Source organism: Neodiprion pinetum, chromosome 1 (genome assembly GCF_021155775.2).
Source record: "Neodiprion pinetum isolate iyNeoPine1 chromosome 1, iyNeoPine1.2, whole genome shotgun sequence".
NCBI lineage: Eukaryota > Metazoa > Arthropoda > Insecta > Hymenoptera > Diprionidae > Neodiprion > Neodiprion pinetum.
This window is the reverse complement of record NC_060232.1, coordinates 29,804,042-29,830,920: the sequence shown is the minus strand read 5'-3', so window position 1 is coordinate 29,830,920 and position 26,879 is coordinate 29,804,042. Positions and strand designations below refer to the sequence as shown.

Genomic DNA, 26,879 nt, shown 5'->3' with positions numbered 1-26,879 from the left:
TATTCCCAACAATTAACTTTCAATTTTTATTAACAATTGTTGAAACTATACTGTGTATTTTTCTTGGCCTTAATTAAGGGATTCACAGGTACCATCGCTAATTCACGCCATATTAAAAGTAAATTGTATTCTTACATTCTGATACATATATCAAATTTTTACATGTATGAAATTCAGTATTAACATTCAGAGGTCTCGCGATCAATTTTAGTTAAATACGGCTGTTGTCGATAGCTTCTTAGCGAATTTGCTCTCAATTATCATTATCCGTACGTAAAATTAATATTGTTAATTAGATTTTGGCACGCATGATAATTGGCCACGAGGTTTTTTGTTTAGGAGTCTCGATTCCCCTTGGTAAAATAATCTGATATATCCCTGGTACTGAGAACTATTCAGACGTGTCATTTATCAGTTAAATTTCCTAGAACCGATGTTAGAAATCACAGAGCAGTACTTCAGGCTTGAAATGTGACGTAAACCGACAGATCTAGAACACTTCAGCCAGCTTACTGTCGAGACCACTTTCTTCTTTATGTTTTGTATACAGGATGGCAAATGTGTCGGTCTATTTATAATTTAAAACGAGGTGTAAGTTAAATCAAAAATCAAATTGACGGAAGAGTATTTCATGTCCCGCATCGTTCGAGCGGTATGGAAATATTCAATTCCATGAGTGATTAGTTTAAGACAATCCAGGCTACGGGTACATCTACTGTAAAGCGCAATATTTCAATCGAATCAACGCCACGTGAATTAAGTAAAGCTCGCTCAACATTCGGCCTATTTTCAGGATCGCCGGAACGACCGTATTGTACGAAACTTACAGATTTGCAAATATCAAACAGTTTAGCATTATTGCAATTATTTTAATATCGCATCTGATTGTGAGCGACTGAATAAATAATAGTTCGATCGGCAGCCACATAATATAGTGACCGATTGAAGCCTCTTTCCCATCTTATTATTGCCTGCCTGTACATTGAATTCGACTCTTATTGCAATCTGTTTCAATCAAACATATTTAAACATCATTGAACCGGTCAACTTGTTTTGGCTTACACGGGTATAGTTGTGGTAATATGCTCATATACTTATTGTTAGATACGCCTAACAATAGCTGTATACATCTTGCATGGGCGACCGGCTTATTAAGCCGAGAGTATATACATAGAATGTAGAATAAGTTTATTTAAAGCCGGCCACAGACAGTTTGGTGTGTAGCAGTGTAACGCCTTCGCGATGACCGGTAGCAGGCAATTAGTCAATTGGTACGCGGACACGAATTAGTGAACTAAATTATCGAATCGATCAATCAACTCGTTCTTCGCTTTAGCAACCATCTATAAAACCGTACTATCGTTGCGGCGTTATCACAAAACTGTTACGCGCATGTCGCACATGTTTCCACACATACCTACACTTACACGCGTTATGTCACGCACCGCATGAAACCCCTATAATTTTCCGCATATGCAATTGCCTGTACCGTTCAAATGTGACGGTAATTCGTACGAATGTAGGTATCTATAAATTAACCCGGAACCGCGGTGCGGACAGACATATACGTGCGTCTTTGGGTCTTGTTAAGACGTCTCGTTCGCATTTGATATAAATGTTAGAAGAAACATTGATCAGACAACCGGCGCGGCGTGAAAAGCCTTTACAGCCGATCTCAACCGCGTAACTACAAGTTGAACGTAATCGGTAATTTACAACCAGACAAAACGGCTACGATTCCACCCATCATCCACCACCTGTGCAGAGGATACGTCTAACTTTTCCTCACAGTATCCCTCGTCGCCAATTTCAAGTACCGCTACCGATATTCAAGCATATCTAAACTTAGACCATCCAGCTGCGGTCTCAGATTGTGTTCAGTATTCATGAATTCGGTGTGACGAACGTTGCTCGCAGATTTGTACCTTAATTCCCGAAAGATATTTTGGATTCGAAAATTCACGGATTTGTACAAATAGTAACGGCATTGAATTTGTAATATATATTTGTTTGTTGAATAACTAGTCGCATTCTTTGAGAAAAATTACAGCGTTTCATTATCGAATAAAATATGGCATACAGTTGGGATAATCGAGTCAGCTTCATAGTAAAGTTCCTTTACGGTTAGTACAATTTTTACATTACACGAGAAACAATAATCGTAGCCGTACATTTCCGTACTACAGAATTGAGGAAGAGTATTAACACGTCGTATTTAACAAGATTTATTCCGCAATCAGACATAGATAACAACGGGGTGCTGGATCAGCATGATTTCGAGTGTATGGCTCTAAAAATGACCCTTGTCGAGGGTAAAGGTGATTTCAACTATAATCACTATCAAGAAAATCTTCACGTCATGCTTTCGCTGTGGGAAGAAATCGCTGAACTTGCGGATTTCAATAAGGTAGAATTTGTAAGTCATCGACATGAATTTTAAGCACGTTGCTGTCTTTCTGTCGTTCTGTAATTGGTAACGTAAGTTGTAACTATCATATACGTATAATGGTAACATAAAATTTTTATATCCATGTGTCACCTGTAGTAAGTTTTTGATAACTATACCTGTTTGTAATTCTTACGATACGGAGAACAATATAAATTTGCAAGAAATTTTATTCCAATCTGTAAAATCATGATCACTCGATTGCTCTCAAACTGTAGTAATAACTTTGAAAATTAACGAACCACTGTCTCGAGCGATAAAATTCAGAAATCTATTTTCCAAAATAAATTCGGTAATTTTTGTATGTATTTCACAAATATTCATCACTTTAACTCTGTCAATTCACGTAAATCTAACTTAATATTAATCGATTACGTGTGAAAATATTCAATTGTCGTTTGTCTGGTGAAACTAGAGCCCTTTCCACCAGCATGAAATCCGGTTGATAAGAAAAATTTTGTATACGTACGAGTGGTAACAGATTTCTAATTCAGAGGGGAGATAGCAAAATTTTCACGACTATGGTCGTTACGATGACTCCGGTTAAAACTATACAGTTTCGTTCGGAATCCATATTTCTTATGATTTCTATAAATTATCCAATTTAATAATTTACCAGTGATATTCCCTCATATGTACACGTAGCCCAAGTGTGAATTTGTATGAATGTTCTTAGCATATGGATGTTCTTACTATATTTGTCAATAGTCATGAATTTTGTTTGATGGACAAAAATGGTAATTTTGTTGGAATATTTATACCTGTACAAATACAAGTAAGGTGTTTTAAATTGCATATTTATCTACCGGTGAATTTATACACAGACATAAGTATATAATTCAAAACAATATGACATAATTGAAAAATCGAATATGTTTAGAAGTTATTTATTTTTTCCATCGATGTTTTCTTGGCACAATGCCGTTTACACACGAGCCTAGTGAATCCTGATCCATCAGGTCAAATTTAGAAAGCCATTTATCCTGAAAGCAGACAGTAGTCAATATAAATGCAGTGAGAATGTGTTACTGTTTTAATTTTTAATTTCATCAGGATGGAGTAGTAACGACAGAAGAATTCAAAGTCGCGGTCCAAAGAAGCTGCATGGGAAGACCTTATCGTGATTTCCCTCAAGCGATGAAAATGTTCATAGACAGTCATTTCAAGCTGGTCGATTTAAACGGTAAGAGTAGGGCAATATGCAAAAATGAGGGTTTCACCTCCCGATGTATTGAATAATTTATTATATCTCAGGTTTGGGAGTGAAAACATTTTTACCGGTTCGTTCACAGTACGAGCTGACTCACGAATATATTATAAACTGCAGTAACTAAAAATAAGTGAGATAGTAGGCTTCGTAGGAAACTACTAGCAATAGATTCGACACCCGAGAACTGCGCGTCACGCCTTCTTGATGTATTTTATTTTTCACTTATTACATCGATTCTGTACACGTACAAGTCTAAAAATGAGAATGAACGTTCTTCTTCTTCTTTCAGACGACGGAGTTATCGCTGCCGACGAATTTCGTTATAATTGTGTTATGAGAATTCCAGTTGACAACATCGACGCTCTTGACGATGCTTATCAAAGTCTACTTAACGTATGGAATTTTTTATTCATATTTTATCGAAAATATAATTGATTTGAATAAGTAATCTCAGAGCAAGTTTATTCTCAATAAGTCGTGTAGTAATAACCGCAATGCAAACCCAAATTTGAACTTGAAAATATCTCATTATTCACCCAGTAAACCAAAACGAATTGAAATGAATTGTGTTAGTCAAAAACGAAATTGCCACGAATTAAAACAAATTGAATAGAATCAACTGACCTGTGTGCCGATTCTCTTCAATTCCATTTGATTTGTTTTAATTCCGTTTTTGTCATGCTCAATTCGTGTTGGTTTACTGGGCAACTGCCTCGGAGCTACGACAGTATTAACACTGACGAACGATTAACGTTACACGTAAATCAAACCAGTGCTACGCGAAATTTTGAGTGAGTTTGTTCGAAAATGAAAAAATATGGAATGAGATGTGGGGTATTCTAGGTTTCTGGTACCATTACGTCTTGGCTGAGAATTCGAACAATAGATTGAAGCTTTGCCAAGTGCCCGAAGCAGAACAAATATCACGATCTATCATTTGTGAGAATTGCAATAGTCACCGGATCATTTACCACCTCAGTCACGCATATAATCAAACACTCCTTGTTTATAGATAATATTTTTATTCGAAACAACATCGTCACGGAAACAATTGGTCTTACATTTATATGCAACTCATTCATTATAGTCGCGGGTGAATTTTCTCGAAGGGGTTCAGACATAGAGCAACGTATAAGTCACATACTGTAACGTCGTGAAATAATTATAAAGTGATATGCACCACATACGGAGAATTTATTTTATCCAAAGAATGCAAAATCCGAATTATACGCAGATATATTTCGAAAACAGTTTTTTTAATTCACAAGGAAGTCACTGCTCTGCAACGGTCAAATATTTTTTAAGTTTCAACTAAATAACATAAAAAGTAATATCTAACAATTGGATAAAATAACGCGAAGACTTATCCTCGGTATTTTAAAAATTTCCTACGCGCGTACTTTTACCAAGGAGATGTTCAGCGCGTTAAATTGATCTTTGCAAATAGGTTTCTTCAGTTTAAGAGATGCACTATTTCTTTGCAGGATGACGACAGAAGACGTGGCGGTTTAACACTGGCACGATACCAAGAATTGTACGCGCAGTTCCTGGGTAATCCCGACGAAAATTCCCCTGCCGTTTATCTATTTGGACCCCTGCACGAGTTATGTTAATTATTTATTCTACGGTCAAATGAGATAAGATCTCGAATCTAATAAGGTGAACAGAAAAGACATATGTGACGACAGTTATTACCATTTTACCCGCGAAGAACCAGAAGCGTTTACATTATACAGAAGCGTAAGATAAATGAACGTAATAACTCTGAGAAACGTAATTATTATTTACATTATTAATACAACATCATTATTGTAAACAATTAGCTAAGATATTCTATTTTATTATATAATTACTTTCATATTCTGACTTTTAAATACATGAATTCAATTTTCATTACTTGTATAAGCTCACTTAGAGCATATTTGGTCTTATTTTCAACCTTACCGAAAAAACCCGATCCTGTAACGACTTCCGCAGATCGTTTATATCTGATGTCAGCACCAGACTGATGATAAAGTACTGTTAGATCACGCTTTGGAACCCAGATCCATTCATGAAGTTCCCATTCCGAAAACAGAGTGTGCAGTTTACTATGAACTTCAGCTACGGTGAATGATATACCCTGACTAATTGTTCAATTATATTCGTCAATTTCTATGTTGCGAAATGTATTTGAATTAGTCAAAAATATGCTGTGTAACTTTGTGTAGATTTGACATAATGTTATCGGCTTCTACAGCAAGGATTACCGGTTTTTTCGAAACTACGTAGATGATTATTCAAAGAGAATTCAATTATTCGAAGAAATATTGTTTATTCCAATCGACAGTTTGTAAACACTATACTTATAATAGAATAGTAGTAAAATTTTTATTCGACATGTGAATAAAAATGTACAGCCATAAATGAACAAAGTTATAATACCTATTTGCGGGATACAAAGTAGGGTAATACGAAAAATAAAGTAATAAACATGACTAATAAATAACAGTTTTTCAGAAAATGTCACGCTCTTAAGTCTTAGAATTTTATAGTTTCTTTTCATACATTTATTTCTAGGCGAAACCTTAGAAATACGAAGGTACTTCTGATAATTTAATAAATCAATGTGTTACAGTTGTGACGTTAAATATTATTCAATAAAACTAATCATACTGATGACTCGTAATTATTTTAAGTTCAAATTTACTATTATCGTTTCATACAATCGTTCTGAACACCACATATTAAGTTATGCAATTCGAAAAATTACTACAAATGGTGCAACAGATAAGAATTGCCGAAAAACATTCACTCTAGAGCATACATTGACGAACACTGATGTAAGCATATGAAAAAATTCACTATTAAACTTACACCCAGATATTTTACACCCAATAGTTCAGTTTTCAATCGTTCCCTCATAGAACATGACAATGTGAGAAACAATGCACTTTTGATTCTATTTTTTCCCAATTCAACTATCTATGATTAATCACCTCATTATGCTAGCACCCAACAATGATTTCCAACATTTACTAAACCTATTGTCCTCAGAAATGTGTATCGCTTTTCTGGTGTTGTTTGATATGTAGAAGACTCAAACGATTGTGAAAAATAATTTCAGGCTGAACCTAGGAAACGCTCATCGCCACGAATGCATAAAAATGAACTACTTTCTGCCAGAATTCGGCTACGTTTGAAATAACCATTCAAGCCAGGCTTTTAAAACCTGTAGAACAATTATAAATGCTAGAACTTAGTGTTATGGACGAAGAATTTTCTATTCCACATTTCCTATCACTTTCATTCAGAATTTCGGAACATTACTCATGCTATTTTCATCCTTCAGCTTATTAAATATTCAACTTACTGTCATGTTGTTAGTATAAAAAGTATTACCTTTGTGAAAAACATTTCTCCTTTAATAGTTTACATTGGTATTTGGGATTCTAATTGTCATCGAGATATTTGTTACAATTCAATGTACCTATAACTCACGTGGTTCAGCAGGTTCACTAAGCCGAGTAAACATATTAAACATCATTGGTTCTTTTTCGACATAAACAAATTTTGTGCCTCATTACACCAATGACGTTATAACTCGTAAATTTTAGTACACTGCGCCAAATATTATCCAATACGAACTCAATTTATAAACCGTCGAGAGCTCATAATGTGAAATTTCCGAAATTTATTAGGATATTTGAATTTTGTAAATCAGAATAAAGATCACAAGACTCATGTGGTAAAAAAATTTCATACGACTAGTTGATCGGATTGCTGGTGGCATGGAATTGTAACTTCCTGTTCAATTGTATCTCACTTGGGTACCCTACATAAAAAATCCGATACAAACTGTCGGATCTCTGTTGGATAGGACAGTCTGTATCGGATTTTTTATGTAGGGTAAGCTTAGTAATGGATTCAGACTCTGCGTAATGTATTATATGGGGCTTTCTTCGTCACAATTACGGCAATAAAAATTAGCTTTAGGTACGATAGCAAACATTCACATCAGTTTAGATTTAAGTACAAAGAAATCTGACTTTTCCACGAATTGTATGCCTTCTTAGTAGAAAACAACATCGCAATATGGGCAAATTATTTAATAGTGTTACCATTCAAGTCACGAAAATTTTGTAAAAAATAATCCCTAGTCTTGAAATAGTAAAATTAAGGGATCAAGATCCAGAGGCAGTCAATATTTAACGAAATCTTCCTGTCTGATTTACAGATACAGAAACCTTATTCTGCAAAACGAAATTTCAAATTGAAAAAAAATATATATATATATGTAGAATGAGATGTGACCCCACGATAAATTCGACAGCATAATTTGTGAAAAAAACCAATGTTTTTTATGAGCATATGTCCAAAAAAACAAAAATATCCAACCTCTCGACATCGTAAGGTTTGAGCTTTAAATGTAAAAATCATACCGCAATTAATAATAATCATGTTTTTTTGTATTTTGATTTCTCAAAGTATAGTTAAGAAACAAAAATTTTCAACAAAAAAATATCTGTGGTCAATTTCTCAAGAAGTTGCGAATTTTCGGAAAAAAAAATTTCAAAAATTCATATTTAAGAACTCATATCGAAAAAAATCGAAAAAAATCGTGAAAGCTCCTCTCATTAGGTGTAATCACTCATAAAAATGTTTATGGAATAAAAAATTGGAATTTTTATTGCCGTTCGTTCTGACGGAGAACGCCCCGTATATAATAATAAAAATGTGTGGTTATTTATAGACTCTGCATCAGCGCGAAAAAAGATAATATTGACTTAGTGCTGGTAAGTATTGAATTTGCACTAGCTTTAGAAATTACAGGGCTGAACATTTGTAACTGAGAATCAAGTTAATTCATAAAGTGATAATTTATCCATACGTTTGTCGTCTTAAAAATTTATTTGCGGTTGTGTGGCATGTGCGGCACTCACACTGGAGTAGGAAGAGGCTGGGTGATCGGGGTTGATATTCCCGAGAAGGGGCGTTGTGGGGTTGTTAATCGATTGATTTCGGAAGTCTCGGTGATACGCTCTTCCACGTTGATATATTCCCCTTTGGCCCCGGCGCGACATCACGCCTGAAATGGATTTCAAATTAAATCCATGGCTTCTGTTGTATAGGCAATGGCAGAGAAAACTGTACGTGTTCGTATGTTAAATGCCTGGTTAAAAGAGTTTTCATTTATCGATGAAATTTTCAACTAAGCACAGAACAATATATAAATTCGAGTCAAAACTGAAATAGGAACACAAATATGCCCGACATGATAATTCACATTCATCGAATAAATTATTAATGGAGAAATTCAGAGAGTAAAATCAATAAAGCCGATGGCATATAACGCAATTGTCTGTACTGCAATATTTTCAATTAGCTTATACTTTGATTATATAAATGAACTCTTGCCTTAAATATCTCACTGACATCGGCAGATACAATACCATGTTACTCGAATTCAAGTCGCTGTGGTTAATCTTATTGAATATTAGTTATATTCAATGCCTGTACAATGTTCACCAGCTGCACAGTTTAGTAACATTCGTCATACGTGCAATGATTATATGTTAATTTTAATGCTGAAGATTTAGTATGCATATATATTATATTGAATGATAGTGAATTGAACTTTGATTGCATGTCCTCCTGATGCTTCATACATCACTTCTAAGAAATAATATTTTATAACTTGTTAGTATGCAGCACAATTATTTTGACCATTTTTTTTTACAATCATGTTTTCAGTCGCTTCTGAGCTGAAACTTTAGGCAGATTAAATAAATGATATAACACTGAAATTCAAACTATACTTAATGAGCCGAAACGCAAATTATCTCCCTTACGAATATTTATGAGGATATCTCCAGTAATTACTGGCGTACAAGTTACGTTCAAAGTTATTACCAACTATATCTCTCAAGATAGAAAATGACTAGAGCTTTCCAAAAAAAGAAAATGATTTAAGAAATTCTTATTAAAAAATAAAACAATCTCATATGTTTACCAATTTAGAGTATCAGTCAAGCAAAACATATCTAGACTTGGGTACAAGCTACTGAAATGTTTATAATTCAAATAACTCGGAATAGCACCTAGTCTGCATAGCAAGATAAAAGATTGCAGAAATAGAAAAAAACCTATGTCTCATTGTCAGTTATATATGTATGGATGAACCGAATACATAACATAAGCATACGTATTGTCGATAAAGCGTGAAAACAAATGACAAACAAATGTTTATTTGAACATACTGATTGATCATGCAATGTGTATGCAAGGTCTTTATCGAATACTGGCCATCAAACTCTCCAGTGAGAGACAGCCGATTATACAGCCTCAAGGTAAAATTGGCTGTGTCAGACGCACTTGTGACTAGTAATCAATAGATGAAGGATGTAGGTAACTCAAATAGTATTTATACTATAATACTAAAATAATTATTAGACAGTAGACACATATGTAGATATAATCAACATGCGATGTAGTTGCCACTTTGGCCATTCCATTTGCAAATTGCTGCAATTATGATGTTGGGATGATCAATTATTAACACTGATGCTAAGACAGTGAAACTTCTCTTAACGAACACCTTCCAATAATGAAAACCTCTTTACAACGGACAGTCTAAAAATGTCCAGCAGCACAATTTACACGTTAATATTGTTCTGAATAGCACACACTCGTCAATGAAGGACAGTATTATAGTCCCGAAGGTGTCCGCTATTGGGAAGTTTCACTGTAAATCATTTGTAAGTAATGAAAGATTTATTTCACCCTGTTCAATACATTTAGTTACGAGCGATTGAAATAGAATGATCAAATAAGTAACATGTACTTGTTCAAATGTTTTTTAAATTTGATGAGATAAACGAAGAACTACTTGAAATAGATTTGACTGAATATAATTAGATTTCGAACGGAAAACAAGTTGATGATACTTATTTTTGTACACTCAGTATCAAACGTATACAAAGCACGAATTATAATTGGAAGAAGAATTAGGTGAAACTAGTACGGATGTGCAAATTAATTCAAAACGAATTAGCTATCATACAATTGAACTAACAATAAATAGTATAGTAAAAGAAATGAATGTTATAAAACTAAAATATTATGACAACGAAAGTGACACTGTATTCAAAAATTGACTGTTACCACCCAATGTTCAGTATAACTAAAGTTAACAAATCACAAGAGAACCTAAGCTAATATTTGAAAACATATGATACAATATTAGCTCAGACGAAATATTGACGAAGCAAAAACTTAAGTAATAAGATAATTGGAAAATCAAAGGCCGATGGTGTGTAAGGTTCAATACTGGATATCATTTGACACAGTCGATTTTAAGGCAGGTACATGAAATTGAAAACTAGTCCCCAAATTTGTTATTAAAAAAACATCAGAATTTGGTAAAAAATGTACGAATATCGATTTCATTGCTAAGAAGTAAGAAATTTGAAGATCCGTATTACAATTGTAATCTGTAATACTAGGTGTGTTAGAAAATAATATATATACGAAGTAAATCTTGCACAAGGAATGTTTTGTAAATTTTCTTCAAAGAGCGTTTAAGACATTCCCCATGCCTAAGTTTTTATAACAGAAGACTTTGGTTTTTTCTAGCATATGTAGTATTATACAGTACAAATTGTAGAATGGATTTTGAGATTCATGAGTTTTTAGTGATAACATCGATTGTGTGGTAAGTTTTTATCCAAATTTAGTAAAGATCTCTGTTAATGGATTGCTGAAAGAATTTTACTCAACCCTTGCTAAAATTGAAAGACGAGCTATTGAATACCGTTCGCATAGAATTCACACCGTTTCTCTAATGGACCATTTTTCACACTTGCACTAGAAATGTGCAATGCGAATACTTTTTACAAATTTACACAATATCATCTAACTACTCTGGACAGTCTATTAATACCTTATACTTTGTTTATTCACCACGCATTTCAAGCCTGAATTTGCAACATAACAGAAAATTAATCACATTTTCAAGTAACACAATGATAGCTCATAGACACACTATGTAACACATATTTGAAGCCTTACGAATTGAAAAGAAGTTGTATAATTACTTTCCATCATAGGACTGAATGATGAGACCCAAATATTTCAGATAAATTATGTGGTGGTGAGAAGATAAAAAAAAAAATGTGTAGGTTAAGTGGGTAGATCACGTTGCCGATAGTAAAATAAAAATTTATAATACAGGTACGACATAGCTCCTAGAAAATTATAATTTTGCCCATCTTTTAACACAAGGAAAGAATTACAGAATCTGTATGGGCTGCATACCTATTATTCCCAATTGAGCATTCGAAAAGTAGATGAAGTTGTGATAGGTGTGCGGGGAGAAATGGGTTTGCTTACTCGATGATTCAAAGATGTTTCTTGCACAGCGTCCAAGTTTCCTTGCATTGTTCTCTTGTGATTGGCCAACTTCTCTCGATTCATGGGTGAGCCTAGAACCACCAGCAGCCATGATGCCAATCCAAATGTACTAAATTCTAGACATATCTAATTATCCTAACTTAGCTAGTACGGTCCACATCAACTTCAAGCTATAGGTATTAAAAATTAAATAAAAAGCCTGGTTCGTTTACCCATCACATTCAGCAGTATAAAACAAAAACTTTAGAATATACTTTGAAGTTCAATTACAAATTAAAATATTATTTATCGGAAATGAATTTAAATTGGACATTTAAGACTATTCAAATCGCTTATCTTGCAGCAATGGAACCTGTCGAAAGTTCAGTAGCTAACACGTACGTTTGATTTTATGTTTGATTTGGTAATTGTTCTTTAGACCACTAGATAAAAATACTTGAAATGCTTACTACACTCAACAACCTAAATTCATGGAGCAAACCAGGAAATCCAAGCAAACTGTACAAACACTCTTCTAATAAGCCTAAATCCACACAACGCACTTTACTTAAGATCCGTATACTTTGAGTTGTTAAGTTGATTCGTATGTATATGGATATGAATCAACATTAATGTACATACTGCGTACAGTATGAATGGGAAACCTAGAAAGTAATTTTTTCTGAATATTTCTTAAAGACAATATACTGAATGTCTATTTATTTTATGGATATGTCATAACATACAGAGAAACTTCTCTTATCGAAAACCTCCCAATAACGGATTTCTCTTTACAACGGACAGTCTAAAAATCTACAGCAGCACAATATACATGTCAATGTCGTTCTCAATAATGGACACTCCTCAGTAACGGACAATATTTTCAGTCCCGAAGGTATCCGCTATTGGGAAGTTTTGCTGTATATGTCAGCATATGTCTGTAATGTATTCGCATGTAAAGTACATACTTAGGGATACGAAGTTTCATATACTATATATTACATGTATTCGAAACTATGCTGTGTGGGTATTAGGCATTATTTACTAGATGTGATAGTAAGCATTTTTTAAATTAATTATAAGCTTTATATCAAGGTGTTTAAATAATAGTGTTATTGTTATTATTATTGCTATTAGTATTATCTAACCTCTCTATAATAAATTTTTTATACGATACTGATTGAAGCATGAAAATCAGAAAACAAATTGACCTTTGAGTCTAGGTACATAATTTAAAGTGACTTTTGTTTTCTCAATTACATGTCAGGTGAACACTGTACGGAAGTTTTCAGACATTGTGATATTATACCCCAACGAGGTGTCTCGGAATTATGTGATACTATCAATATCTCAATGCAATACAAAGCAATAAAATAACAAGCGTAACATTTTACTTCCTAATTTCAAGAAGAGACAGACCCTTCGAGGTGCCTAACGAATTTTTGCTGAATCTGTACTCAAAAATAGTGAATATCAGAACAAAAACAATGAATATCACGGATAGTAGTTAGAAAAAATTAATAGGCAATGGTCTTCTGTCAGCAAATTGTCGCATATTGATATTACGTTCAAAATTAATTCATTATACACTTATGTAAACGAATAGCAACAAGACAAATAACATTTAAAATGAATTTAATAGCAAGCTGTAAGTATTACTGTAAATTTCAGTCAAACGTGCCTGTATTAGTAATTTGATAATGGTATTGAATGATTTATAGATTAGTTAATTTAAAAAATTTTTAATCGATATGATTGACTCATTTCACAAATCTTTAGAGATTTAAATGCATTATACGATTTTTCTATTAATTTCCTTCTTTTCACATTAGCTGAGTACGAACTTATCTTCGTTTATAATTGTAGAAAATTTTATACACGAAGTATTTCAATTTATTATAGAAGTTTTCGTACCTACAATATAAAAATGTGTAATTTTGCTTCAACAGCTTAAAAGTAATATAACAACCAAGCCATTTTGCCCATATGCCCAAAAATATAAGTTCATCCAAAACATATTCTCAATACACAATCGTCCACATCTCAAACCATGCATAATTTATTCCTGAGAACTCATGCAGTACAATACAGTCAGCTGATAAACACGGCGCGGCCAATACGTGCAAGAGTATAATAACGTAACGTGGCCGTGGCATAGATCAATAACAATAAGCCACCAAAATCTACAGCAATTAGAACACCAACTTCAGCTTAGTGTTCCAAAAACTTTGATGATGTTATAAGACCTTTGTCAAAAATACGTAAGCAGAAAATTGTATCAAATCAAGTGATGAGAGATTCATTATGTTGGTCTGTTGATAGAGCCATTTATCAGCTGTAATTATTGATTAATGCAACGATCAACTAATGATGTTCAGAAGTTATTCATACCTATATAACTGAGCAGCACTGGTAAGAAGATTAATCCATGTGCAGCACCAAATAGGACAATTCCCAGGTACATTCTAAAGTAAAATACCTGAAATAAATATAATATACATTAACTTAAGCATGAATATAATGAAAGTTTGGGATCATTTTTTAATGTGAGTGTAAAAACCAACGCCTTCATTACTCTGCATCTAGCAATGCGATATTCTTAATGTCACATATTACCTGGAAGATTTGACTTTTGGCAAAAGCGAGAACAACTATTCCACCAAATTTCGTGAGTGTAATGCCACTAAAAACGGAGCTACCCATATGAGTCAATGCATCAGCAGCGCGTTCAATTCTTGTTTCTTCTACAGATACAGAGAATGAATGTACGAGATGGCTACAAAATTCCACAGCTATTCCAACAGCCTGAAAAATGAGAAAGTGAATAATTACTCCACGTTGTTGAACTAGAAATGATTTGTGAGTAGTAGGATCAAAATTAAATAAATTGCGGAATATTATTCCATAATTATTTAATTGCATTTCTTCCCGTTATATGAGATATGGCAGGTATATTTTAAACACTGATCTATTCTGTAGATTAAATTATTTCCAGTTGAAAAATATCGCAGTATACCAAAATATGTTGTGGATTTCGAAAAACTGAGAAAATATTTTTTCGGATTTAATAGGCTTGGGAAGAAAAAATATGCTGATATTGTATTACGGTTTTTTGTTTTTTGGTGTTTTTGACAAACAGTAGATTGAACTAAAGACAAAGTCAAATCAGTTGAAGAAATTGACTTACCATAACAAGGTTGACGAGAGATACAGCATTAAGAGTAATGTGCCACCAATACATTAATCCGCCAATGTTCACAAGTATCATAGTAATGGTAATAACCACCACCAATGATGAAGAAATATCAAGCCCCATCAAGAGGAAAGTTACCAAAAATATTGCCAATAACGAAATACCTAAACTTTTCAGTGTATCAGGCCACATTGTCAAATACTGTTCGTAAAAGACGTAAAATACACTGTATGGAAAGACTTCTACCGGGTCGTTTCCGTCATGAGTGATATTAGCATTAATCATTACTGTTAAGTTGGCTGATATTTCTCTAGCAGCTTCTAGTGCTTTGTAGTAATCAGCTGATGATTTCAAAACGGAATGATAGGCCATGAAATAAGACGCCTTAACCGTGTGCTCCATGTTATTGCTTAGTTTGACACCTTGCGCATATGCTGCATGACCCCCCTTTGCACATTGCTGGTCTGGATTGTCGTCCAGAAAGTAGGGCAGGAAAGTGTCGAAGCTTTCTTTATCAGGCCTTTTATACTTGGTAAAATTAATATTGCAGGATTTACACAAGAAGCCTGAAAAAATATACAAAATTTTCTTTACTTTCTTTTACGTCCTATTGACTGGTTTCTAATACAAAGTTTTAGGTGCTGATGAAAATAATGCCTCGTGACAAACAATATGTTGATATTTCTTCTGATACTTCCTTGGACAAAGCCAAAAAGTATATTAGAATTTTAAATTTAACCAAGAGTTCAAACTGTATCTGTGATCTAAAACAGAATACTGTGACCTTTACAATAATATGTTAATGAATCCTCAATTCAATATCTGTTCTTGGAATCTGACTTGTGAATAATAATACGGTTTGAAATCCAGTTTAAAATTCAATGCAGATAGTATCGGTTATCATGAAAATACGAACAGAAGAACCGTTGAGTCTAAAGTTAAATGATCGATAATCTCAAAGCAACAGTTGAATCAAACAAATTGAATTTGCTAATTCATAACTTTTCCAGAAAACAAATTATGTTATCGATAAGAGTGCTGTAGACATAATAAATTGGTGTGAACAAATAAGAGATTACTACAAACTAGCAATGTGATCTTCGATGAAATTTCATGCACAAGACCGTCACACATATACAACTTAATTATGCGTACTACATTCTCAAATTTCAAAACTTGGTTGTATCTAGTTAATATCAAGTCTATTACCATGGTTTGGACAAAAGGAGTTGTTTTTGAATTGTTTGCAACACCCATCAATTCCTGACCAGTCGACATAATCATCCAACCATGAAGATGCCTGTTTACCTATATACGTTCTGTAAAAAAAAGGTAACCCTCACAAAAAGTTTTTGACATTCAACATAATAATACAAATCGGCCTGATAATCGTTCAACAAATCACAATGTCTCACCTGTTTGTTTGCTTGGATGCGACAAATATTTGAGTTATCAAAGAATCTGAGTTGCAAAAATGGCCACCACATATCCGATTCTGCATTGTGAAATCAGAGTAATTGAGCTCACCTTTTACCACAAAGTAAACTGGTGGCCCAATCGATAAGTATTTGTTCAAGAACTAGAAAAAAAAAAAAACAGTTCAATTAGTTACTTGATGAAATGTTTTGTTTTTGTATTGAGGTTCAATTTTCTACTGAAAATATTTTTGTAACAAAATATTATTACTCACGTTAAAGTATTTAAGGACAAAACTGTCTTCAGGCATTGAGAGCTCTTGATCGAGACCAATTTCGATGTGAGGAACCACTGCAATGCTCGTACAAAGCGAACCGAAGAAAATAATCATAACTGCTGCGCGTACCCATTTTTTCATCAGGAAAGGAACGTAACCAAATTTAAATAACCTGTATAAAAGACTATCTATAACTTCTCTGTCATCCTTTTTAGTCCGAATGCAACAGAGCACGTCTAATCTGTTATTCTGTGGAAAAAGAGCGTATTAAATATGTCGTATGATTCATCAATATGAAAAAGATTCACTTCGCATGGTCGGTTTAAAACTTTGCACATATATTTACCGTTTGCCTGATAGTATCCAATGCCAATAAACTAACAAAACAAGTGATTTGCAGAAGGAAATCAATTAGCAATGCCATTCCAGCATACAATGCGAAAGCTCGGACAGCAGGCATGTCAGATAATCCACCTAATAAGGATACAGTAAAATTTACAAAATATCTGCACAAAAAATTTAATGAAGTAAACATATGTTTGAAAATTCAGCCAGTAAATGGTGTAAATCACTATTTTTAGTAAGAATGTATTATTGATGGACATACCCAGGAAAAAACAACAGCTTTCAGATACACTTGTTAACAACATGCTAGGCCCTACTTGACCAAGAGTACGACCAATGTGTTCAGCAATAGATTCGTCAGGTCGTCTACCCTCTCGTTGATGTGTTTGAACCATGATAAATATGTTGTCCACTCCAACAGCGAGTACAAGAAATGGAATAACTTCAATGATAATCAGAGTCGCTGGTACTCCGATGAATCCAAATATCCCAATAGAACACACCACAGAGGCCAGGACGATTAAAACTCCTCCAAGGCCAAGAGTAATTTTGGAATCCATCTTTGAAAAACAAAATTATTTCCTTTAAAATATATCACTACATTAATATCGTTATGCCAATAAATTAGATGTTTTTACAGAATCAATTGCTGTCCATTTCAAATAAATGTCCAAATTCATTGTGATCTTCAATTAAACTAACATTGTTTGTAATCAGAGGAAACAATTTTCTCTTACCAACAGAGTACGGCAACTTCTTATTTGACCAAGAGCAACTGCGATGTAACCAAACATGATCAGGTAAGATACGAGAATTGTAAGAACATCTGACTTGGTCTCTCGATCAAGTTCATCTTCAATAGACCTCTCCGATGTGAATGCAACATCCATGTACTCTGGTTTCTTAGTAGCAGTCCAGTTTTTCATGAATGCAATGAAACTTGGGAGAATTCATCGATAAAAACAGAATATTTATAAACCGAAGCTGAAGAAAGCTTACGAAAAATTTGTAGTGAAAAAATATTATTGTTTACCTTTCTTCCCATTCCTTAGCTGGTTCAATTTGTGTTTTATTATGATGATTATTAACAAGAATAGTGATGATGATAGCTGTAGCTTTTTCATAAGCTTTATTTTCGGAACTCCTGTTTGAGTTTAAAAAGCCTCCAACTGCAATTGCTGGCTCTATGGGACCTTTGTATTGTGCAAAGCAGGACGCGCTATAGGGACTCCTGGAGAAAAAAAACATTCAGGCTTAAAAAGGTAATGTTTTTTTTTCTTCATACCTTGTCAGTTTGAATTTAGAACTACTCGCAGTCTTATAAAACCAGAATAATATTTTCACCTGTCACAACTAACTTTGAGAAGTTAATAGTTTATATGACACTCTATCAACAGTTATCTGCTATGTTGAAAATAAGCCTACAATTCATTGTTTAAAAATTCAAGTTTGGCTTACAAAAGTTGTTCCATGTTTTATCTTGTTACGTTAAATGAAGAAGAATGAACTTATATTACAATAAAGAGTAATAATAACAACAAAAAAAATTATCATTTTTTACTATCATTATCATCATCACTGGATGGGGATGAATAGGCATTTCATGGTCAGGGCTAACAACTTAAACTGACGAGTCACCGTTCAATTTATAGTTTCTGTGTCAAGGAATAGAGTGGTAACTTACCGAGTACATTTTCTGAAGTGGTCCAAGTAAGTCTCATTAAAACCACCAACTTCAGTTACATCGTCGAAAGTCTCTATATCGTCTTGCCAGTAACCCCAAATACTTTGGATAGCACAATTTGCGACTTTTGGAGCACCAGTGTACCAAGCAGTGAGAGGTGCAAAGCAGATTTCAGCTAAAGTATAATTGTTGACTGTCGTAATTTTCTTTATTTCTTCTTGAAGTTCCCGTACCATCAATAAAAAGGTTCTATTAAAGACAGGACCAAAAGTTATGACGCCTTCCGAAGTATTATGAATGATCTGCAATAAAATAAATGACTTTAATATAAGTGGTTGCTTTGTAAAATAAAAATGTGAAATATTCCATAATAGTTGGCTTACTATGAGTCATTTTGGTTATACTTCAAATAGTAACAAAGAAATTCCTTTTCCATCAACTTACATTGGGTAGTCCAACAGCTGAGATGATGATTTGTTCAGTTCTATAGAATGGTTCAAAGTGACTGTCAAAATAGTCTTTTTCAATACGAGATTGAGAGTACGGTGATGCCCATAACTCAACCGGATCTTTGGTGATTTGAATATCAGTAATACCTATTCCTAATATAATAATGGACAGAAATCCAAACAACAAAACTGTCCATGGATTAGAAGCGCAAACTGAAAAAAACAAGTGCAAATTAAATTTTTTGTTACATTGAAAAACTACAAATATTGTACCGTGCAACAAATAGGATTACCTGTGCCCCAGTAGCGAAAAAAATCTTGTAGAAATTTATCAGTTCCTGCACCGAGCCGTTCAATAAAACTGGACTGACCATCTTTGAATATGTTGGCTAAATCGTCCGTCGAAACGACACCTGTTAAAATTCAATAGATTCCTTGAGCGTATAGTACCAACGGTTATAATGCAAAAGCATAGATAGCTTGGATATCAAGTAATATCACTATATATAGACAACAAATTTTATGCGAAGCTGTAAGTGCGGTGCGGTGATCTGTAACGGAATAAAGCAGACGATACAAATTCTACACAACATAAATTCAAGACCAAGGTGCCTTGCGTACTAATATTAAATGACAAAAACTTAGTTATATTAAATACAAAAAGCAATATGCTGGATTTTCTGTGTAAACGACAAGAATAATACATTGGAATACTTTTGTTGAACACAAGCTGATGTGTGTGCTAATTGTGAAAGAGTTAGTATTATGTGACTAATTTATTTTTAAAAAATCTTAAGATTCCACTACATTGATAACGAAGATGCAAATAATAATTTACACTACATATTTATTTAATGAGCCTAATTCAATTTGCAGCCAATTCTAACTATTGCTTTACTGAGACAACCAAAATTCTGAGTTTGAATAAAATCCAAGTCCCCTAGTTTCTGTATAATCAACATTATTGAGGTTTCTTTATAATTAACAACGAAACAAAACTTTTCGTTTCACGTAATATGACTGCTTAGAAACATTTTGGAAACCTTTATTCTTATAATTCGATATCCAAGTAGACAAGACAAATACGTTAGTTACAATAAAGGTTTTGAAGATCTTCGACACACGAACCATAAGAAGCATTGAATGTACGCCTTGTGAATACCTTACAAGGTAAAAACAAGACATCTACCGGTACCATATTTTAATGATATTTTATTTTGTAAAAACTTAGACCCAAGGACATCATAAATATTTCACAATGGGATGCCATCTCACGCTTAATATATCCAGAATAACAGGTTTGAGGAAACTTTTTTGCTCTGTTGCAATCAACATTCCCAGATCAGTTTTGCAAATGAGAAGTTTTTTTAACATCTTGATTAAACTGCCGTAAGTGGGTTTGTAAAAGAAATAAAACTAAGTGTCAGAGGTATATATAACGTAACAGATGGATGCCACGATATACACAATTCGTCAAATATTGTATGTGATTAATGAAGTCGAAATCATGCTGTTCAGAGGATTAAGTTCAATAACAACACTTGCATGAATGTTGTGTGGTTCCAAGTTGTCTCATAGTACAATGCAGAGTGTGTTCAATTATCGTCAAAATAATTATCGCGGATTATAAATTATTCATGCATTTCGTTTGAATACCTCTATAACATTTTTTTGTAATACCCTACGATGATGTTCTTGCTGATATATGTACTGCATGACGATTTGTCACTGAATTTGATTGTCCTGTTGCCAACGGTGAATGAATTATTAAGACGAGAATTTTAATGCAGTCGCTAAATGTGATAATATGAAGGAAATCTATCTTGAAAATAAATCAAGACAATTCAAGAATTCAAAGATATGGCGGTAATGGTGCAACAACGAGACAACAAGCAACAAAATAGAAGTCATGTTAGCAGTGTAGCTTGAGCAAGAACTGTTGGGAAACGTACTGGAACGTTTAGATTGCAGTGGGCTGTCTTCTTGGTCAGCTGCAAGAGCAATGCGAGCACCATCTCCTGTGTGGTGTAGCCCAGCAGCTAGGCGTCTACCAACCTGTCTTCCGACTTCTTCTCCTCGTGCCACTATACGCGTAACGCATACATATAAAGATCAGTGGCTGACCTTTGATTGCTAGATTTATCATTCCTGCTGAACCTTACGGTTTTCTTTACAGTGAGAGGCCAAGAATCAACAGAAAGTATTTCAATTGACTTCAGACAAATAGTTCTAGACATCCGTGTCTAGGTATATGAGTTTTGAAATAGCAGATCATTTTATAAAATCAAAGAGAAAGTTCATTTGTGTCTTCACGGAAATTCATTTTAGTTGAAAAGTATACCGTTAAGTCCGAAATGGAAATCTATATTGAGTTGGTTTCAAAATTTCAAAAAAGATAGCCGCAAATGGCCAAAACACCCAAGCAACCAAACTTTAAACAAAAAAGTCAGCTAACTTAGTCAGATTATGGCGTAAATTTTATTCTTGTTTTGAGGATAGGTGGCATATACTAATAATGTCACGTTTGGATTATCAATATGCCTGAAATTAATTATGAAAAGGAAATATGAACTCCAATAATGTTTGCCGTTTCTAATGGTCATGGTCATGAAATATATATGTATAAGTGAAAGTTGCGAGCCCACAACCAAAAGAACAAAATTTACGATTTTATTATGGGTGAAAATGTAACTTTGATCACCATAGAAAAGTATGCACACGATTGTTTTAGTTATTGTTAGGCCACTGTAATTTCATGCTGACGTTTGCCATTCAGTAGTCAATTACTGACTGTGAAAAAATGGAAGATGAAAAATCGAATCTTATAAATCTATTTTATATGCAGAACGTTTATATTGTGCGAGCAGAACTGACCATGTACTATTTTTGTTTCGTGTAATCATAAAAAACACCACGTAAATTTTGCAGATATGCGCAACAGTTGGTGCATTATTAATAAAAGAACATTTACCGAAATTATAGAGTATATAATGTTCATAGAATTGAGCGGGCTGCAATAATACTCAGAATACGTAATTAATCGCTGAAGAAAATTTATTTTGCCAAGGCAGGCGACAGAACCTAATGTTTGCAATCTCAATGGATATAGTCGTCAAAGTAGTCAATTACAGATTAGCTAAATATATAGCTGATCCAAGGCCAATTGTAGGACATGTCATATGTCATAACATAGCAGTCACAACACAAGTTTCTTTGCAATAGAGCTTTCCAAGTTGCCTTTGTATTTATGAAACATATTTGTACATTAATTTAACCGAGGGATAAATTAATATTATTTCGGTAGAAAAACTTATTATTTCAGCTTACTGTAAGTTTATGGAATTAATAAGAATCGTACTTAACATGTAATGGTGCTGAGTCAGAAAGTATTAATACTTAATAAAAGTTTTTTCAGATAAGAATGAAACTTTTTTATCAATTTATTCTGAGAATCAAACATTTCTGATGCAAAAAAGTTAAGTGGATAATAGTCAACTGCAAACAGAGTAATAAAATGTTGCTCTATTTACCTACCGTCAAATTCTATAAACTAAATTGCATTATAATGAATTATGTTTTGTGTATTTACAGTTTGGTATGAGCACTTTCTTTAAGAATTCATAATTTTCACTCACCGATCTGGATTCTGTTGCCAAAACATGCAACAATAGAGGCAAACACGATCGTTCCAAGGATGAATGTGATCGTCATAATAACTGCATAGCCATCATAGTGTAGCAATGAAAAAGGTTGAGGTAGCGGCGGTAGTGGTGGAGCAGGGCAGCTTTGTTCACAATCAACGCAACCACATGCATATTTCTCACCCTATGATAGAGTTTCAAAATTGTGTAAGAAATTGTGCACTATACCATTCATTTGTTTAAAAAATACATATTTATTTATGAATGGAAAAATGTATTGCAATGCGTAAGTGTACGTTTGAGTAATTAGGTCGCAATTAATACAAACATTGAAACAGTAGTACTTTAATAATCTGCAATTTGTGAATATCAAAGAATCTTGTAAAGGTAATTTTTTGAATCAATCAGGGTGGTATTAAGTTCACGTGGGTACATCCACATATTTAAGAACTTTATGAGGTATTAGTTTATAACAATAATGTAACAAATATATAATAAACATTTACACTCCTGCAAGTATCAGACGTTTACATTATGGCAAAGGAAAGAAAAATTAAGCATTTGCATAAAGTTTGTCATTAAAAATAGTAAATTACATTTTCTTGCTATTCTCAAATCTTCAATATCATCCACTCAGTTTTGTTATATTAACATTGAAAACTGTAACCTTTTGCAATGAGACATTATTTTTTTTTTCAAATGCACTTTACGGATTTATAATCGTCTTGATAATATCTGAATACAACAACCGAGATCACGACGAAACTATCAAGTACAAATTTCCCTACTTCTTATGCCAAATATTGAAAAAATCTTGTGATTCAAGCTACTCATATCTGATAAAGCTAGCCGTAAATTGTGAGTAATCTCCTTGGCCTATTTTCCAGAAATAGGCTGTTAAAAAGAAGGGAAATATTATACAGTCTGCAATTTCGAATTCTGTAATTCACAGACGCATTACAACGTATCTTCATCAATGTAAAGGGGGTTAATGTAGGAGTTTGCCTAGAAATTTGACACATGTATACGTACGCAGCTCCAAATAGCGAAAAGTACTGATATCTCCGCAATATAATAGAAAGAAATTAAACATTTGCAAAAAAATATCAGTTTTTTGACTTTTTTTACATTCAAATTACCTCTGCACATGGTTTAAAATAATCTTGAGTATAAGATACATCTATGTGTGCCAGCCTTAAACCACCTATAAAATTTTATAAAGTAAACAATAAACTTCATACCTTTAATGGTTTACTACATGGTGTGGTAGAGATATTTAGTGGATCAAATCCATGCTGTGGTACGTCGGTATTAATGTACATGATTTGGAATGGTGCATAACCGTCGTCACCAGCATCTCCCATAAAGTCAAACCACCTCTTGGGCGTACATTTGCTCGCTCCCCACGGAAGACACATAATGTCAAATACTAGTTCACCTGTGCTGGGATACGATACTCCCTTGCACGAATTGAAAGCACTATTTATGTAACGATCAGTTATGTAGACATCTATTTCATTAACGTAGGTTTTATCTATAAATGACACATAATGAGTATATTAATAATTGAACCGAATTCTCAAATTACACGAGCCTACATGAACTTTACTCCAGAAACTAAAGATTAAAAGAAAGGTTGTTTCATGCTGGATATATGGTTCATCATCTTAAAATTCGAGAAATTTGTATGCAATAAAAAAAAAAAAAAACCCAACATTTATCGTATGTGATGAAAAGTTTGTCAATTGCTCTACATTCAACATCAAAAGCCCAATACAGAGAAATCATTATGATTGACCGATCAGTCTTCATTTGATAATGGTATTACTCAGTCGTAATTTAACTTACTATCGGCTGTTACATTGGTGCTCGTGACATCAATAAATTTACTCTGAAACGGGCTGCATGTAAATTCACATATGTGTTTAACCCAATTATTGAGACAGCTCGGACATCTTTGCAACAAGATTGCGCCCTGATTTACTTGGGTATTCAGGGTCGTCAATTGCTGCGGACTACAGCAGGTCGTTGTACCATTTTCTGTATTGTTTATAAGGTGCGAACACCATGTGGATAGAAGCTCCTGTCCAGTCTTATTCAATGGTTTCGCGTCTCCTGTATATAGGCAATTTAGCATACCTCTTGGGCCCTTATAACACTCATCATACCATATGCAGTGTCCATCATCAGTGCTAGATACCTTTTAGAAAAAGAATATACATACATGTGTTCAAGCCTTTTGATTCAGACGACAATTGAAAGATTTTTCGAATTTGCAATAGGGATATGTTCAAAGTATCATGTTTCTGCAAAATAGTTGATTATATGCATCGAATATTATTTCGGTACATAAATGCTTTGGTAAGGAGTCAACATCTCATATAGTGATACAATTTCACTATCCTATTAGAATGATATTAGAACGAAAGTTACGACACGTTGTTGTGTCAGAATATGATAACGACTATCGAGAAAAACCAAGTTTGATACGTTAATTAAATATTATGATATAACTGTGGAAATAAAACTTTCCACATCCAGAGTACATTAGAAGCCAAGCAAAGTTCAAAATCCATGAATTTTCGCTTGAAATATAAAAAAAAAAAAATCAAGGTCGCAATAGTTATATATATACACGTCTGCTCGCATTCGAAAACCAGTTCTTAAAGTCAACTGAAACCTTACGAGCATTCCTGAGATTACCTTGGAATGAAAATCTTCCGAACGGCTTACTAGTTACTCTATAGGGGGACTCTACTTACTCTCTGTCATGTTTTTTTGTTACGATAATGTATGCACAATTATGCATATACCTATAATCGTGCGAAGTCGAGAAAACAAGTAATATATAATGTAGTCGCCAAAGCTTTGATAAATTGCCAGGGCATATTCCTAATTACAAAGTTGCTGCTTCGGCTCATTGGCGAAATTTGATACGATCTCACTGACGTTGAACTTGTGAAAAGTGACTAATCAAATAATCTACGGACTCGACGAGTCATTTTTAGACCATCGTAGGTACGCATTTATAATGTACACTCAGATAGAGTTATCGCGAATCGTATCAACGGCGTATTTATCTATCACGAATTTCTTGTATGCGAAGCATGTCATATTAATTGGAAATTGACGCCATATTATAATCATACAATGTCATAAGACAGTTGATACGGATGCAGGATTTGTTAGCGCAATGTACAGGGTTATGATGTACCGAAGCTAATTCAACGGTCTAAAGTCTTTAATGGACAATGCAGAGGAGGCAATTAGATTTAATAACCTCGTCAATGATCATCAATAAGCGTTTAAGACGATGAGGTGATGTGACGTCACGCACAAAGAAAAATATCCGACCGTTAGCGCCTTTTCTTCATCGTCATGGGTGTGGTGTGATAAAACAATAAATATATTATATATATATGTGTGCGTGTGTATGTGCATACGTTACTTTAAGTAAGCAAATATTTGTTACGTACCACAACCAGCAATCCGGCAAATGCAAAAAGAAACGCCGAGGTTTTATCGAACATTTTTGCACCTGTCAAAGCCCAAGCGCTTGACGATGAAAGTCCACTCCGACTTCTTCTATTTCACTACTTGCCAATCTAGCATTTACTAATAATTGCCAGCTCCGGGCTTACAATAATAAGAACACGAACGTATCTATGTACTTTGGTACGTGTTAAATGTCTTTGACATATATCAATTTTTTTAAATACTTAATCACTGTACAACACAATCCTACGCACGTCAGTAACGATCAGTGCGTAAAAATATATTCACTAGGCGCTAATGTTTCACGCGAGTGGTCGCGACAACGCTCGCTACGCACGGAAACCACGAGTGAA

At 33.8% G+C, this 26,879-nt stretch overlaps 2 protein-coding genes across 10 annotated transcripts; one reads left to right on the top strand and one right to left on the bottom strand.

Moving 5' to 3' along the window:
• Positions 1-1,587: 1,587 nt before the first annotated feature.
• On the top strand, positions 1,588-6,432 carry Scp1 (Sarcoplasmic calcium-binding protein 1). 3 transcript variants are annotated; one of them, XM_046632423.2, is made up of 6 exons: positions 1,588-1,965; positions 2,051-2,123; positions 2,241-2,416; positions 3,500-3,629; positions 3,946-4,049; positions 5,141-6,432. In XM_046632423.2, the coding sequence occupies exons 2-6, from the start codon at positions 2,072-2,074 to the stop codon at positions 5,267-5,269; spliced, it is 591 nt and encodes a 196-aa protein (XP_046488379.1). In that variant the 5' UTR covers positions 1,588-1,965; positions 2,051-2,071; the 3' UTR covers positions 5,270-6,432. The 3 variants fall into 3 exon arrangements, with proteins under 3 accessions (XP_046488379.1, XP_046488388.1, XP_046488371.1); XM_046632432.2 differs by having other exon boundaries at positions 1,589-2,123; positions 2,241-2,407; XM_046632415.2 differs by having other exon boundaries at positions 1,591-2,123.
• Npc1a (Niemann-Pick type C-1a) lies at positions 5,951-26,879 on the bottom strand. 7 transcript variants are annotated; one of them, XM_046632277.2, is made up of 20 exons: positions 26,508-26,879; positions 24,880-25,231; positions 24,273-24,565; positions 23,026-23,215; positions 21,343-21,474; positions 19,684-19,803; positions 19,386-19,603; positions 18,942-19,243; positions 18,291-18,488; positions 17,995-18,196; positions 17,520-17,817; positions 17,259-17,386; positions 16,910-17,161; positions 16,635-16,798; positions 16,429-16,538; positions 15,214-15,785; positions 14,643-14,831; positions 14,418-14,505; positions 12,027-12,118; positions 8,582-8,724 (listed from the first exon to the last, which is right to left on the bottom strand). In XM_046632277.2, exons 1-20 carry the CDS (start codon positions 26,559-26,561, stop codon positions 8,719-8,721), a joined length of 3,960 nt encoding a protein of 1,319 aa, XP_046488233.1. In that variant the 5' UTR covers positions 26,562-26,879; the 3' UTR covers positions 8,582-8,718. The 7 variants fall into 7 exon arrangements, with proteins under 7 accessions (XP_046488215.1, XP_046488252.1, XP_068991812.1 ...); XM_046632269.2 differs by having other exon boundaries at positions 8,586-8,724; positions 11,952-12,118; XM_046632259.2 differs by lacking the exon at positions 12,027-12,118 and having other exon boundaries at positions 5,951-8,724.